We start from the raw sequence: 15,738 nt of genomic DNA, 5'->3' as shown, positions 1-15,738 counted from the left end.
CAACAATAACCTTTTATTCCTTTCTCCCTCATATGATTATCTAGCCACAGAGTCATACAGGAAGGAAACAAACCCTTCTGTCCAACTCATCCATGCTGACCATGTTTCCCAAGCTAACTTAGTCCCATTTGCCTGCATTTGTTCAATATCCCTCTAAACCTTTCTTATTCACGGACCTGTTCAAATGTCTTTTAAATGTTGTAAATGTACTTGTCTCTACCACTTCCTCTGTTAGTTCATTCCACATACAAACCTCCCTCTTTATGAAAAAGTTGCCTCTCAGGTTGCTTTTAAGTCAATCTCCACTCATCTTAAAAATATGCCTCCTGGTTTTGAACTGACCCATACGAAGGAAAAGACCTTTGCTACTCACCTTATCTATGCCCCTATTGATTTTATAAACAGCTGTAAGGTCACTCCCCAATCTCCTATGCTCCAGTGAAAACAGTTTCAGACTATCCAGCCTCTGATTATAACTCAAAACTTCCAGTCCTGACAACATCCTGGTAAATCTTTTCTGAACCCCCTCCAATTTACTAACATCCTCCAGTTCCCAAGATGCACAATGCTACTCAGCTTATCTGTTCTGTTTGATAACAAGTTACACATTCTCACCACATTCTCTAGTCAGGCTGACCCTCATGAGGGTCATAGGGGTGGGGGCTGGGTTTGTGGGAGGAGCAAGCATGACTGGGGATGTGGAGATACCTGAAAAAAAGAGGGTATCCCCTGCCTAGAGTCATTGAATCATAGAGATGTCGAGCACAGAAATTTAGACCTTTCGGTCTAATCGAATCACACTTGCCAGCACTTGGCCCATATCCCTCCAAACCCCCATATTCATGTGCCCATCTAGATGCCTCTTAAATGCTGTAATTGTACCAGCCTCCACCACTTCCTCTGCCAGCTCATTCCATAAACACACCACGGTCTTCATGAAAAAGTTGCCCCTTAGGTCTCTTTTATATCTTTCCCCTCTCACCCTAAACCTATGCCCTCTAGTTCAGATCTCCCCCACCCCAGGGAAAAGACATTGTCTATTTAGCCTATCCATGCCCTTCATGATTTTATAAACCTCTATAAGGTCACCCCTCAGCCTCCAACGCTCCAGGGAAAACAGTCCCAGCCTGTTCAACCTCTCCCTACAGCTCAAACCCTCCAACCTTGGCAACATCCTTGTAAATCTTTTCTGAACCCTTTCAAGTTTCACAACATCCTTCCGATTGGAAGGAGACCAGAATTGCACACAATATTCCAAAAGTGACCTAACCAATGTCCTGTACAGCTGCAACATGACCTCCCAACTCCAATACTCAATACTCTGACCAATAAAGGAAAGCATACCAAATACCTTCTTCACTATCCTATCTACCTGCAACTTTATATTCAAGGAACTTTAACCTGCACTCTAAGGTCTGTTTGTTCAGCAACACTCCCTAGGACCTTACCATTAATTGTATAAGTCCAGTTAAGATTTGCTTTCCCAAAATGCAACATCTTGTATTTATCTAAATTAAACTCCATCTGCCACTCCTCAGCCCATTGGCCCATCTGATGGAAGATCTCATTGTAATCTGAGGTAACCTTCTTCACTGTCCACTATACCTCCAATTTTGTGTCATCTTCACACTTACTAACTATACCTCCTATGTTCATGTCCAAATCATTTATATAAATGATGAAAAGTAGTGAGCCCAGCACCAATCCTTGTGGCACTCCACTGGTCACAGGCCTCCAGTCTGAAAAACAACCCTCCACCACCACCCTCTGTCTTCTACCTTCGAGCCAGTACTGTATCCAAATGAGATATTCCATGAGATCTAACCTTGCTAACCAGTCTCCCATTACTGTCAAACACCTTACTGAAGTCCACCTAGATGACATCCACTGCTCTGTCCTCATCTTTGTTACTTCTTCAAAAAACTCAATCAAGTTCGTGGGACATGACTTCCCACACACAAAGCCATGTTGACTATCCCTAATCAGTCCTTGCCTTTCTGAATATTTGTAAATCCTGTCCCTCAGGATTCCCTCCAATAACTTGCCCACCACCAATGTCAAGCTCACCCTGGCTTGTCCTTACCACTTTTCTTAAACAGTGGCACCACTTTAGCCAACCTCCATCTTCCAGCACCTCACCTGTGACTATTGATGATACAACTTTCTCAGTAAGAGGCCCAGCAATCACTTCCCTAGCTTCCCACAGAGTTTGAGGGTACACCTGATCAGGTCCTGGGGATTTATCCACCTTTATACATTTCAAGACATCCAGCACTTTCTCCTCTGTAATATGGACATTTTCAAGATGTCACCATCTATTTTCCCACACTCTATATCTTCCATGTCCTTTTCCACAGTAAACACTGATGCAAAATACTTACTTATTATCTCCCCCATCTCCTGCGGCTTCACACAAAGGCCGCCTTGCTGATCTTTGAGGGGCCCTGTTCTCTCCACAGTTACTCTTTTGTCCTTAATGTATTTGTAAAAGCCTGTAGGATTCTCCTTAACTCTATTTGCCAAAGCTATCTCATGTCCCCTTTCTGCCCTGCTGATTTCCCTCTTAAGTATTTACACTCTTCTAGACATCCACTCGATCTCTCCTGTCTATACCTGACATACCCTTTTTTACTTTACCAAACCCTCAATGTCTTTAGTCATCCACCATTCCCTATACCTACCAACCCTTCCTTTCACCCTAACTGGAATTTACTGTCTCTGGACTCTCGTTACCTCATTTTTGAAGGCTTCCCATTTTCGAGCCATTCCTTTACCTGCGAACATCTGCCCCCAGTCAGGTTTTGAAAGTTCTTGCCTAATACCATCAAAATTAGCCTTCGTCCAATTTAGAATCCCAGTGGCAGTGGGAAGAATTCAGGAAGATTTGAGGAGGCAATAGGCCACAATGTCCATTTTACATTCTACCTGCTCCCCAGCCCCTACAACCCAACCATATCCACACAGTCTGGGAGAATGTAATGTTCCAGCCACCTTACCTGTTTTTAACAATATAGTACTTCATTCCTGATTGAATGCCGTATCCCACCACAAGTACAGCATGGTTAAAGGTGTTAGTCCTGCATCTGGGATCATAATAAACACCTGGAAAATGAGTCATACTGTTATCAACAGTGCATGAATTTAATCAAACTCTCCTCGGAAAGCCTTGCTTTCCCCAAATGGAGATTAATTGATTATCTAATTAACGTGTTTAGGAGATTGGTGAGCGCTGAGGTGAAAAGATTTCTTCTCGTAATAGAACCCAGAAGAAAGGGACTGAATTTTAAAATTATGGGCAGAGGCTATTCAGGAGTAATCTCCAGAAATATTTCTCCATAAGTTGGGGCAAAACAGAAAGTTTAAAAACTAAATGAGGCTGGTCTTTTTTTTATGGGAGAACGTGAGGACTGCAGATGTTGGAGATCAGAGCTGAAAATGTGTTGCTGGAAAAGCGCAGCAGGTCAGGCAGCATCCAAGGAGCAGGAGAATCGACATTTCGGGCATGAGCCCTTCTTCAGGAATGAGGAGAGCGTGCCAATCAGGCTAAGATAAAAGGTAGGGAGGAGGGACTTGGAGGAGGGGCGTTGGAAATGCGATAGGTGGAATGAGGTTAAGGTGAGGGTGATAAGGTGAGCGTGATAGGCCAGAGTGAGGGTGGGAGCAGAGAGGTCAGGAAGAAGATTGCAGGTTAGGAAGGTGGTGCTGAGTTTGAGGGTTGGGACTGAGACAAGGTGGGAGGAGGGGAAATGAGGAAACTGGAGAAATCTGAGTTCATCCCTTGTGGTTGGAGGGTTCCTAGGCGGAAGATGAGGTACTCTTCCTCCAGCTGTTGTGTGGCTATGGTCTGGCGATGGAGGAGTCCAAGGACCTTCATGTCCTTGGTGGAATGGGAGGGAGAGTTGAAGTGTTGAGCCACGGGTGGTTGGGTTGGTTGGTCCGGGTGTCCCAGAGGTGTTCTCTGAAACGTTCCGCAAGTAGGCGGCCTGTCTCCCCAATATAGAGGAGGCCACATCAGGTGCAGCGGATGCAGTAAATGATGTGTGTGGAGGTGCAGGTGAATTTGTGGCGGATATGGAAGGATCCCTTGGGGCCTTGGAGGGAAGTAAGGGGGGAGGTTTGGGCGCAAGTTTTGTATTTCTTGCAGTTGCAGGGGAAGGTGCCGCCCCTCCAATCGCCACCATTTAGAACCCCACTGGTCCTCACCTACCACCCCACCAACCTCCATATACATCGTATCATCCGTCGTCATTTCTGCCACCTCCAAATGGACCCCACCACCAGGGATATATTTCCCTCCCCTCCCCTATTAGCGTTCCGAAAAGACCACTCCCTCCGTGACTCCCTCGTCAAGTCCACAACCCCCCCATCAACCCAACCTCCACTCTGGGCACCTTCCCCTGCAACCGCAAGAAAGGCAAAACTTGCGCCCACACCTCCCCCCTTATTTCCCTCCAAGGCCACAAGGGATCCTTCCATATCCACCACAAATTCACCTGCACCTCCAGACACATCATTTATTGCATCCGCTGCACCCGATGTGGCCTCCTCTATATTGGGGAGACAGGCTGCCTACTTGCGGAACGTTTCAGAGAACACCTCTGGGACACTCGGACCAACTAACCCAACCACCCGTGGCTCAACACTTCAACTCTCCCTCCCATTCCACCAAGGACATGAAGGTCCTTGGACTCCTCCATCGCCAGACCATAGCAACACAACAGCTGGAGGAAGAGCACCTCATCTTCCGCCTAGGAACCCTCCAACCATAAGGGATGAACTCAGATTTCTCCAGTTTCCTCATTTCCCCTCCCCCCATCTTGTCTCAGTCCCAACCCTCAAACTCAGCACCAACTTCCTAACCTGCAATCTTCTTCCTGACCTCTCCGCCCCCACCCCCACTCCCGCCTATCACGCTCACCTTATCACCCTCACCTTATCACCCTCACCTAAACCCCCTTCCACCTATCGCATTTCCAACGCCCCTCCCCCAAGTCCCTCCTCCCTACCTTTTACCTTAGCCTGCTTGGCACACTTTCCTCATTCCTGAAGAAGGGCTCATGCCCGAAATGTCGATTCTCCTGCTCCTTGGATGCTGCCTGACCTGCTGGTCTTTTTTTATGGCAAGGACATAATGAATTAGGGGGTAAAGGACTAAATTTTATTCTCCCCACCCTGGGTCTTTCTATGTGGATGGAAAGATGCAAGATGGAGACTCCACTGCCTTCCTGCAATTGAGACTTAAATCAACTTCAGGGCTTCATCCAATCACCATGATTTTGTACCAGAGATGGATGGGGATCAACTACCGAACAAACCCTGTCGAGCCTGAGTGGTAAACATGGAGGTCTTTTGTTTTAAGGGACTCTGACCATTCAAATGCTCTGACTTTGGGAAGAGGGTTTCTCAGGAGCCTCTACCCTTCCCTTTCTATTTAGCTTCAGCCCAACCCTGAAAGTGCCACCCTCCCAAGAATCCCCTCCCTACCCATTTACTTCTCTCCACAGTGTCCAGCATTGGAAGTCACTGGCATTAACAACAGTGCAGTACCTGCAGTGGCCTCCCCTCCCAGTGGCACTGTTGATCTTGGACAGCTGCTGATCTCTGGTTGGATTGCAGCTCTTGCAGACTCACTTTCCACCCACTAGCTGGCACAGTGCAGTTTTGTTCTCTTTATCTGAGTAAGGATGTTCTGGCTATGGAGGGAGTGTAATGAAGGCTTACCAGATTGATTCCTGGATTGGCAGGCCTGATGTGTGAAAAAAGATTGGATTGGTTAATTCTATATTCACTGGAGTTTAGAAGAATAACAGCCATGACCATATTGAATGGTGGAGCAGAGACAAACAGCAGAGTGGCCTACACCTGCTCCTAATTTCTACGTTTCTGTTTTGTTTCATAGATCAGGAACGTAGCACCTATATTATTGCTACCCAAGGCATGTTTTTAGAGTTTGTTATTGACCAGGCCAAACCCCCTCAAAATATTTTATGAAGGTGGCCTAGGCTCTAACTTTTTCTTATTTAAAAGGCAAATGTGAAGTGGATATTCCAGGAGTGAGGCAGCTGGTCAACTCACCCGGCTTTGAGCAAAACAGAATTTATTTAAACACTGCAGTTGAAACATAAACAAAGAAAGCAGAATTTAGAGTAATTTGACTTTTTGAAAACTTAACTGATACAGTAACTATTACTAATTAACTGTTCCAATCCAGTAACGTTCCATGAATACACCCCTTGGCAAAAAGGTAAACTCAAACACAAATTCTTACAGACAGGAAGGAAGAAAATCCAAAGAAAAGTCTGAGAAGAAAATCAGCAGAGTTTTATTTACTAAAGCTTGCAACTCCCCTGGTTTCTCACATTTTGTGACTGCTATGGCTAAGACGGACTCGAAAAAAATCTGAACTGGGAGAACTGGCCACTCTCTTCCTAGACTCTTCTGCATCTCTGCCCTTATTGACCTCTCTTCAAAACAACCAAGGGTAAAATAACCTTTTTAAAGTGACAGCATCATCACAAGTTAAAGTGCAGATGAGCGGTGATCTACTTGACGAGCAGAACTGGCTCAATGGGCTGAATAGTCTACTTTTGTTTCAATGTTGCTATTTACTTCTGCTTTAAGCCTATTGGTGCAGTGGGTAGTGTACCTGGCTCTGAACCCAAAGATCAAGTTCTACTCCAGGAGTTTATTGGCAGGAAAGGTGCATTTACAACATGGCTAGACATATTCATTTACAAAACTTTCTGAGACAGGCAACAAGAACGGGACTGATTCCTGGTCAGCCATGTGATAAAAAGTCTCCATTATCACTACCTCTAACTCCAGGCTGCAATGTGCAAGGTGCAGGAGACTAATTCTCAGTTTGAGGAGTCTGCGTTATGAGGAAAAAGCTGGAAAGCGTTAGATTGAACCTCAACATAAATTTATGAAGGTATATAAAGTAATAAACAGCATAGTGAAGGTGGCACACAATATGAAGTAAGTGGTGAACATAGAATTCTAAGGAAAAGGTTCAACAAGTGAATAGTTGCATTAGGAAGCTCCTCTTCATAGAGAGAGAGATTAAAGTTTGAGTCATTTTGGAGGCTCTTACATATTCTGCAATTCTTTAACAAAGAGTCTCTTGATAATACAGAATCAGCATATTGCTAAAGTATAAGATATATCATTGAAGCTTTCCATCTTGCACTCATCCGGACAGAATTGCAAGAATACCAAATCTCAAAAGGAACAATTTATACTCTGTGAGAAGAGTGTGTCGATTGGTTGACAAGTGGACTCTGATTGATAAAGCTGTTGTCATAGACAATGCACTGGGAAACTCCTAACTGCCAAGCATTTGTTTAAAGTTAAGTTGACTCAAATTGCCTCTCAATGACAACCCAAAACTTGCTGCCAACTTTGGTTTTGTTGAAAAGGCGCAATGTGTGGACATCCAAGGATCAAATTAAATTGAGAATTTAACATTCTGAGTATGTTTTGGAATGTTAAACAAATAATTTGATGCACCAATAGGGAGGAAACATAGGGACACATTTCTGATGGTTTTTCATGAAAGAAATATGAGGTCTAGATCCATCGCTATTCCACACTCTCCCAGCGGCATTTTAAATTCCAAATCCTTAGACAGACTGTCTGTCTGTCACACTTACTTTCCAGCTTTTACCATGTGTCAGGGAGAGGGCAAGTGATTCACCATTGAAAGGTCAACCATATTGACCCCTTCCATTCAATAGTTCCTGAATCTGCTAATCCAGGCGGTTTTGATTATTTGCTAATGGGTGGACAATTGAGCTCTATAAGCCAGTGGAAGTCAAACATTATTCACTTGCATTTTTTATTCAGTAAGGGCCCATTGATCCACCTCCCAAGTGCCACTTGAAGCACCTGTTGAAATCAGATTGTCTGTTACAGTTAGAGATGTCGTGGTTGGCTGGAAAACTAGTGGAGTCCTCACCTGAGCTGTAAAACTGCCAAGATTCCAGTCCTGCATCAATCACCACAGCTATGGGTCCAATTTCAGCCACTGCTCTGGTCAAAGCTTCTTCATCTCCATATGGAAGGGTTTTATAGCTCGAAACAGAAACCACACTCTCAGAAGTGTTGTATTTGCAAGATTTGCCTTCCTGTGTGGAAGAAAAACAGGCAGGAAAATATACACAGTGGACTAGCTAGCCTTTAGGTTAGTGCAAGCTGTGGGTAACACACAAACCTTTGCACATCACAATGTTGTAATTTAGGATATAAAATCTGGCCTGATACTTCAGTGAGCACTGCGCTGTTGAGGTGCTGTCTGTTGGATGTGATGTTAAACCAAGACATTGCCTGCTCTCTTTGGTGATGTAAATGATGTTGAGCAGTGGCTAAGAATCTCACTACACCATATAGCCTCAGGACATCTCAAAGCACTTTCCAGACAATGAGTCTTTTTTTCAAATTTGCCCTTCAGCAACACAACATCTGATTTGCACAGACAAGATCCCAAATGTAACATGGTGATAACAGCACTTTGATCTGGTTGAGGGATAAATATTAACCAGAAACTAAAGGGAATGAATCTCCTCTTCAGCAACATGGTGCCTTGGGATCAGTCATGTCCACCTAATGAGAATCCTCACCTTACATTCTTAGAAAGATCGTACCTCAAACAGTGCAGCAGTGTTTCCCGTATTGCAGTGAAGCCATAATATTGTATTTCTTGCTCTGTTCTATTTCCCTTATACTCTTTGTATGGTATGATCTGCCTATACTGCACACAAAACAAAACTTCTCACTGTACTGAGGTAGATGTGACGATAAATCAAAAGAACGGAGAGTCAGAGGTAAGAGTCACAAGTGACACAACAGAAAAAAAGCAAGTGTTAGATTCCACCTTTACATATTGCTATGTAAAAATGTTTTATTCCACACAGCAACTAGACCACTCCTTGAACAAGTAGATTGGACCTTGATTTAACATTTCTGAGAGACAGCAATCGTAATGGTGAAATAAATGGGCAGTTTCAGTGAGAGGTTCAAGTACTTGAATGGCCCATAAATTCTGACATTTCTTTGCCTATGGTGGGATTGAACCAAATAACAATTATGTCAGTGCTGTCTATGAATCCAGCTATGCTGCATTTGCTGCCTCTTATTTACTTGTATAACAGATGCTGTAAATCATTGACCTTGAGGCGTTTGAGATAATGAACCTTAAAAATGTCCAATGTTAGTACTGACATATTTGAAATTTTAATTGGAGAGACATTTATTTCATTCAGAATTGCAATGCACAATAAGCAATGTTAACTAAAAGAAGGGGTGGTGAGCTGAATTTTAATAAATTAACGGAGGTTGAAAAGAGCTACCTATGTTTAACCATATTTGAAGTGTGGCTAAATGTCAGAATGGTGAAACCAGGAAGGAGATGTACCTTTGCAGTGTAGGCATAGGTGGACTCAGCTTCAATTCCTCCATTCTCATATACGTATTCAAAGGCATTCAAAGACCAGCCTCCATTGCATCCAAAAGCTCCATGACTCCTTGAACAGTCAATGAGGTTCTGTTCACTCAAGGTGATGAGTTTGCCTGTCTTCTTAAACAATTGTCCCTCCAGCACCCCAGTGGCACTGAATGCCCAGCAACTATTGCACTGACCCTGATGAGGAAGATTAAGTGTTTCAGTTTCCACATTGAGACTTGAGCAATTAGTTCAAATTCGCTGTACAGCTCAGCACTGAAAGAGAACTATATAAACCCAAGTATCATCTTTCAGATGAGGCATTAAACTAATGTCCTATCTGCTTGTTTTAGAATCATAGAATTCCTATAGTGTGGAAATAGGCCCTTCAGCCCAACAAGTCCATACTGACCCTCCCAAGACTATCCCACCCCAGACCCATTCCCTTACCCTATTACTCTACATTTCCCATCACATGCACCTAACCTACATGCCCCTGAACACTAATGTCAATTTAGATTAGATTAGATTCCCTACAGTGTGGAAACAGGCCCTTTGGCCCAACAAGTTCACACCGACCCTCCGAAGAGTAACCCACCCAGACCCATTTCCCTCTGACTAATGCACCTAACACTATGGGCAATTTAGCATGGCCAATTCACCTGACCTGCACATCTTTGGACTCGGAGGAAAATGAAGCATTCGAAGGAAACCCACGCAGACATGGGGAGAATATGCAAACTCCACACAGATAGTCACCTGAGGCTGGCATCAAACCCAGGTCAATAAGATGGGTTGGTGTTCTTGTAGCTTTGGTTAAGTCCAACGCTCTTGGGATAATAAGAACAGGGGAAATAGGAGCATGAGATGTCTCTTCAGCTCCTCAGTCCTGTTCTCCAACAAGATCGGGACTACCCTGCTTCACAACTCAGTTCCTTTTTCATACCAGCTCCTCATAGATCTCAACTCCCTCATATTTCAAAAATCTACTCACCACCTCTTTCGATACTTTTGGTGAGTTATCTTTGCAGCTCTTTGGACTGCATTCTCCCTACATTCTGGGTGAAGAAATGTTTTCACTTTTTAGTTCTACACGAGTGCCTCCCTTATTCTGTAACTGTGTCCAACACTAATGGAATCATCTTCTCAACTTTCACCCTTTCAAGCTCCCACAGAATTTGTATGATTCAACAAGATCATCCTTAACTCTAATGAAAAAAGACCTAACCCATTTAGCCGGTCATTATAAATCAACCACTATATCCCAAGAATCAGCCTTGTGAATCTCTCTTGAGCAGCCTCTAATGCTATACATTAGCTTTTCTTAAACACAAGGGTCAAAACTGTACACAGTTCTCCAGATGCAGCCTTACCAACAGCCTGTACAGTTATAATAAGAATTCCCTAATTTTAATTCCAAGTTATTATCAATAAAAGCCAAATTCTATTTCCCTTTTAAATTACTTGCTGAACCCAAACACTAACTGCTTTTGTTTTGAGAACTCCAAAATCCTTCGGTGCTGGTCTTTTTAGACTGTCTCTCCATTTAAATAATAGCCAGCTTTTTGGTTCTTCCTACCAAATTGCATGGCCTCACACTTTACTAAATTAAAAACAATGCCTCCATTATCTCTGCAGCCACTTCCTTTAAAACCCTTGGATGTAAGCCATCAGGTTCTGGCAAATTGTCTGACTTTTATCCAATTCGTTTGGCCAATGCTTTTTTCCTCATGATACAGAGTATTGCCAGATCTTTCCTCAAATTAGCACTTTGCTTATCTGTTAACTTTGGGCTATTTATCATGTCCTTGATCATGAAGTTCAAAATATGGGTTTCAACCATCTGTAATTTCCCTGTAATTATTTAGTCACATCTTCCACACACTTAGTTCAGTTACTTGCTTGCTTTTTATATGCCCCTAAACATTCTTGCTATATATTTTGTTATATTTATCCAATTTACATTCATAGTAAATGTTCTCTACCTTTATTAGCCGTTTGATCATCTACTGCTGGTTTCTAAATCTTGCTATCAATGTAGCCTTCGGGACTCTACATTTTGTTGCACAGAACAGTATTTCTTCCTCAACTACACTATTCTGCTGGGGAATAGTGTACTCTTAGAATAAGGACACATTACTGAGGCAAACAATAATACAATAATGATTGAGGAATTTTGAAGCAATAGTCATGCATGGTAGAAACAAATAAGAAGATTGGGAACCTGGTTCTTTGGTGGGGTAACATAACCAGCTGTGCGCCAGTCCACACTCACTGGAATACGGTAAAAGTGTCGAGCCTTCATTGGCTCTCGTGTCTGGTTATTCACTGGCACAGCTTTCCTCTCGTCTATGTGGAATAATTCAGCAAATTCTTTTCGTGTCTGAAGAAAAAGGAAGAATTAGATTTTCTACAGCATGTCTCACAGATTCAGGCCATCTAATACAATAGGGATTTAGGAAACACAGCTGCCAATTTGTGCATAGCAAATTCCATGGACAGTAATGTGGTAAATGACCAGATAGTCTTCTGCTAATGCTATCTGGAAAGTCAACATTTACCAGGAAACTGCCCCAATTGTTTCTGGTGTTTGTACATGATGCTGTTTGGGATGCAGTATTCTATTATAGAGACAGGGCAACATTTGTATCTGCGCCTTAATTTTTTTTTATTTGTACTATGCTATGTCTAAACATTTGAACTCAGGTCAAAATCTAAGCTTGTGTTTCTCTAGCATTTCATCACTCTGGATCATGGTAGCTATGGGTGGACGTTGTTGCCTAGTGGTATTATCACTGGACTGTTAATCCAAAGACTTGGGTAATGTTCTGGGGGCCTGGGTGTGAAAGTCTTCATAGTAGATGGCAGAATATGAATTCAACAGAAATTTGGAGTTACAAATTGAATGATGATGGTGAAACCATTGTCAGAAAAGAAATGCAACTGGTTCACTAATATCCTTTCGAAAAGGAAACTGCCATCCTTACCTGGTCGGGACTACATGTGATTCCAGACTTAGAGCAATGTGGTTGACTCTTAACTACCCTCTGGCAAAACATTCTGGTCGAGCCAGCAATGTCTTCATCTTGTAAATGCATTACAAAAAGCAGATTTTGTGGTGATTTATTACTTGAACATATGTGCCCTCAAGATATAAAACAACATTCGGGGTCAGAAAGTCATAGAGATGTACAGAACAGAAACAATTCCTTCAGTCCATTTCATCCATGCCGACCTTATATCATAAATTAATCTAATCCCATTTGCCAGCATTTGGGCCATATCCGTCTAACCCTTTCCTATACATCCAAGTGCCTTTTAAATGTTGTAATTGTACCAGCCTCCACCACTTCCTCTGGCAACTCATTCCATACGTGCACCACTGTCTGCATGAAAATGTTGTCCTTTTGGTCCCATTCAAATCCTTCCCCTCTCACTTTAAACCTATATCCTCTAGTCTTGGACTCTCCCAGCCTGGGGAAAAGACCTTGGCTATTCAATCTATCCATGCCCCTCATGATTTTATAAACCTCTATAAGATCACCCCTCAGCCTCCGATGCTCCAGGGAAAACAGCCCCAGTCTATTCAGCCTCTTCCTATAGCTCAAACCTCCCAACCCTGGCAACATCCTTATAAATCTTTTCTGAATCCTTTCACGTTTCACAACATTCTTCCTACTGCATGCATGATTCCAAAAGTGGACTAATCAATGTTCTGTACAGCCACAACATGATCTGCCAACTCCTATACTCAATGTACTGACCAATAAAAGCAAGCATACCAAATGCCATCTTCACTATTGTATCAACCGTGGAGTTCACTTTCAAGGAACTATGAACCTCCACTCCAAGGTGTCTTTGTTCAGCAACACTCCCCAGGACCTTACTATTAAGTGTATAAGTCCTACTATTAATTGAATAAGATTTGCCTTTACAAAATGCAACACTTCACATTTATCTAAATCAAACTCTATCTGACACTCCTCAGCCCATTGGACAATCGGATCAAGGTCATATTGTACTATGAGGTAACCTTCTTCATTGTCCACTTCACCTGCAATTTTGGTGTCATCTGCAAACTTATGAACCTCCTATGTTCGCATCCAAACCATTTATAGAAATAATGAAAAGCAGTGGACCCAGCACTGATCTTTGTTGCATTCCACTGGTCACAGTCCTCCAATCTGACAAGCAACCCTCCACCCACCACCCTCTGTCTGCTTCCTTTGAGCCAGTCTGTATCCAAATGGCTAATTCTCACTATATTCCATGAGATCTAACCTTGCTAACCAATCTACCATGAGCAAACTTGTCGAATGCCTTACTGAAGTCTATATAGATCACGACCACCACTCATCAATCCCCTTAATTACTTCTTCAAAAAACTCAATCAAGTTAATGAGTTGTGATTTCCCACGCGCAAAGCTATGTTGACTATCCCAAATCAGTTTTTGCATTTCCAAATACATATAAATCCTATCCCTCCAGATTCCCTCCAATAACTTACCCACCACAGACTTTTACTATAAAACCACAGACTCCCATAACGACCTGGACAATACCTCCTCTCACCCCAGTAGCCTGCAAGAATGCTATCCCATTTTTCCAACTTCTCTGTCTTTGTTGCATCTCCTCAGACGAGGAGACCTTCCACTCCCAAGCATCCCAGATGTCCACCCATTTTGAACAACATGCTTTTGCCCCCTCTGTCATCTAGACAGCCCTCCTCTGCACTTCCTCCATTCCCTGCTCCACTGCTTTAAACCCCCACCCTTCCAAACACCACAAAGACAGAGTCCCTCAGTCCTCGCCTACCACTCGATCAGTCTCTGCATCCAATGTATATCCTTAAACACTTCTGTCAACTCCAACTAGACACCACCACCAAGAACATGTTCATCTCCCCACCCCTTGCTGCCTTCCGCAAGGACTACTCCCTTCGCCTATCCTTTGTTTGCACCACTCTCCCCACCGACCCCCCGAATCCCCAGGGACCTTCCTCTGTAACCGGAAAAGATGCAAAACTTGCCGGTACACTGCCCCCCCCACCAACACACCTCCATCCAGGGCCCTAAATAATCCTTCCATGTGAGACAGAGGTTCACCTGCCTCTCCTCTAACCTAGTTTACTGTATCTGGTGCTCCCGATGTGGTTTTCTCTACATCGGGGACACCAAACGTTAACTAAGGGAACGTTTCGCCGCGCATTTCAGCAGCACCTGAAGGGGCCAACCTGACATCCCAGTCACTGCCCATTTTAATTCTCCTTCCCACTCCCTTTCTGACATGAACATCCTTGGCCTCCTCCATTGCCACCATGAACCAAACCACAAATTGGAGGAACAACACCTCATCTTTTGCCTGGGCAGCCTTCAGCCGGGGGGACTCAACTTTGAATTCTTCAACATGAAGCAACCTCCCTTCTCATCCCCCAACTCTCTTCCCATCTCCTAAATCCCTTCCCAGCCCCTAACCCCCTTCCATTCCTCTCATTGACCCTTCCTTCCAGCTACAACCAGACACAGTCTTCCCATTGACCAACCAGGTCGTACCCTCTACCTGTGTTCACCTATCACTACCTCACCACCCCGCCCCTCTCCTGCCTGCTCCTCAGATGCTGCCTGACCTGCTGTGCTTTTCCTGCACCACTCTAATCTAGACTCTGGTTTCCAGCATCTGCAGTCCTCACTTTTGCTAAGCTCTCCTTAGCCCCACCCCCAGTCCTGAAGATGGATTATGCTTGAAGGGTTGACTTCTCCACCTCCTGATACTGCCTGGCTTGCAGTGTTATTCCAGTCTCCATCTTGTCTACCTTGGATTCCAGCATCTTCAGTTCTTTTGTCTCTCACCACTGATGTCAGGCTCACCGGTTCCCTGGCTTTTCCTTACCAGCTTTCTTAAATAATGGCATGACGTTAGCCAACCTCCAGTCTTCTGGCACCTCCCCGTAGCTAGTAGTGATACAAATATTTCAGTAAGAGGCCCTGCAATCACTTCCTTAGCTTCCCACAGAGTTGGAAGTACACCTGAGCAGATCCCAAAGATTTATCCGCCTTTATGTGTTTTAAATAATCCAGCACCTCCTCCTCTGTAATATGGACACTTTTCAAGCTGTTGTTATTTATTTCCCCATGCTTTCTATCTTCCATATCCTTTTCCAGGATGCAAAATACTCATTTAGTATCTCCTGCAGTTCCACTATTAGGCAGCTTTGCTAATCTTTAAGGGACTCTATTCTCTCCATTGTTACTCTTCCAGCTTTAATATATTTGTAGAATCCCTTTGGAGTGTCCTAAACC

At 43.5% G+C, this 15,738-nt stretch overlaps 1 protein-coding gene across 1 annotated transcript in view; it reads right to left on the bottom strand.

Moving 5' to 3' along the window:
• LOC140494506 (cathepsin K-like) overlaps positions 1–15,738 on the bottom strand; it is a 31,098-nt gene that overhangs the window by 5,422 nt on the left and 9,938 nt on the right. The window contains exons 4-7 of the mRNA XM_072593760.1: positions 11,664–11,822; positions 9,413–9,637; positions 7,958–8,126; positions 2,997–3,102 (exon numbers count right to left, since the gene is read on the bottom strand). Coding sequence (XP_072449861.1) covers positions 2,997–3,102; positions 7,958–8,126; positions 9,413–9,637; positions 11,664–11,822 — 659 coding nt within the window. The remainder of the gene's footprint in view (positions 1–2,996; positions 3,103–7,957; positions 8,127–9,412; positions 9,638–11,663; positions 11,823–15,738) is intronic.

Source organism: Chiloscyllium punctatum, chromosome 24 (genome assembly GCF_047496795.1).
Source record: "Chiloscyllium punctatum isolate Juve2018m chromosome 24, sChiPun1.3, whole genome shotgun sequence".
Classification (NCBI taxonomy): Eukaryota; Metazoa; Chordata; class Chondrichthyes; order Orectolobiformes; family Hemiscylliidae; genus Chiloscyllium; species Chiloscyllium punctatum.
Note: the sequence above shows the minus strand (reverse complement) of the source record. Positions and strands in the feature narration are given on the sequence as shown.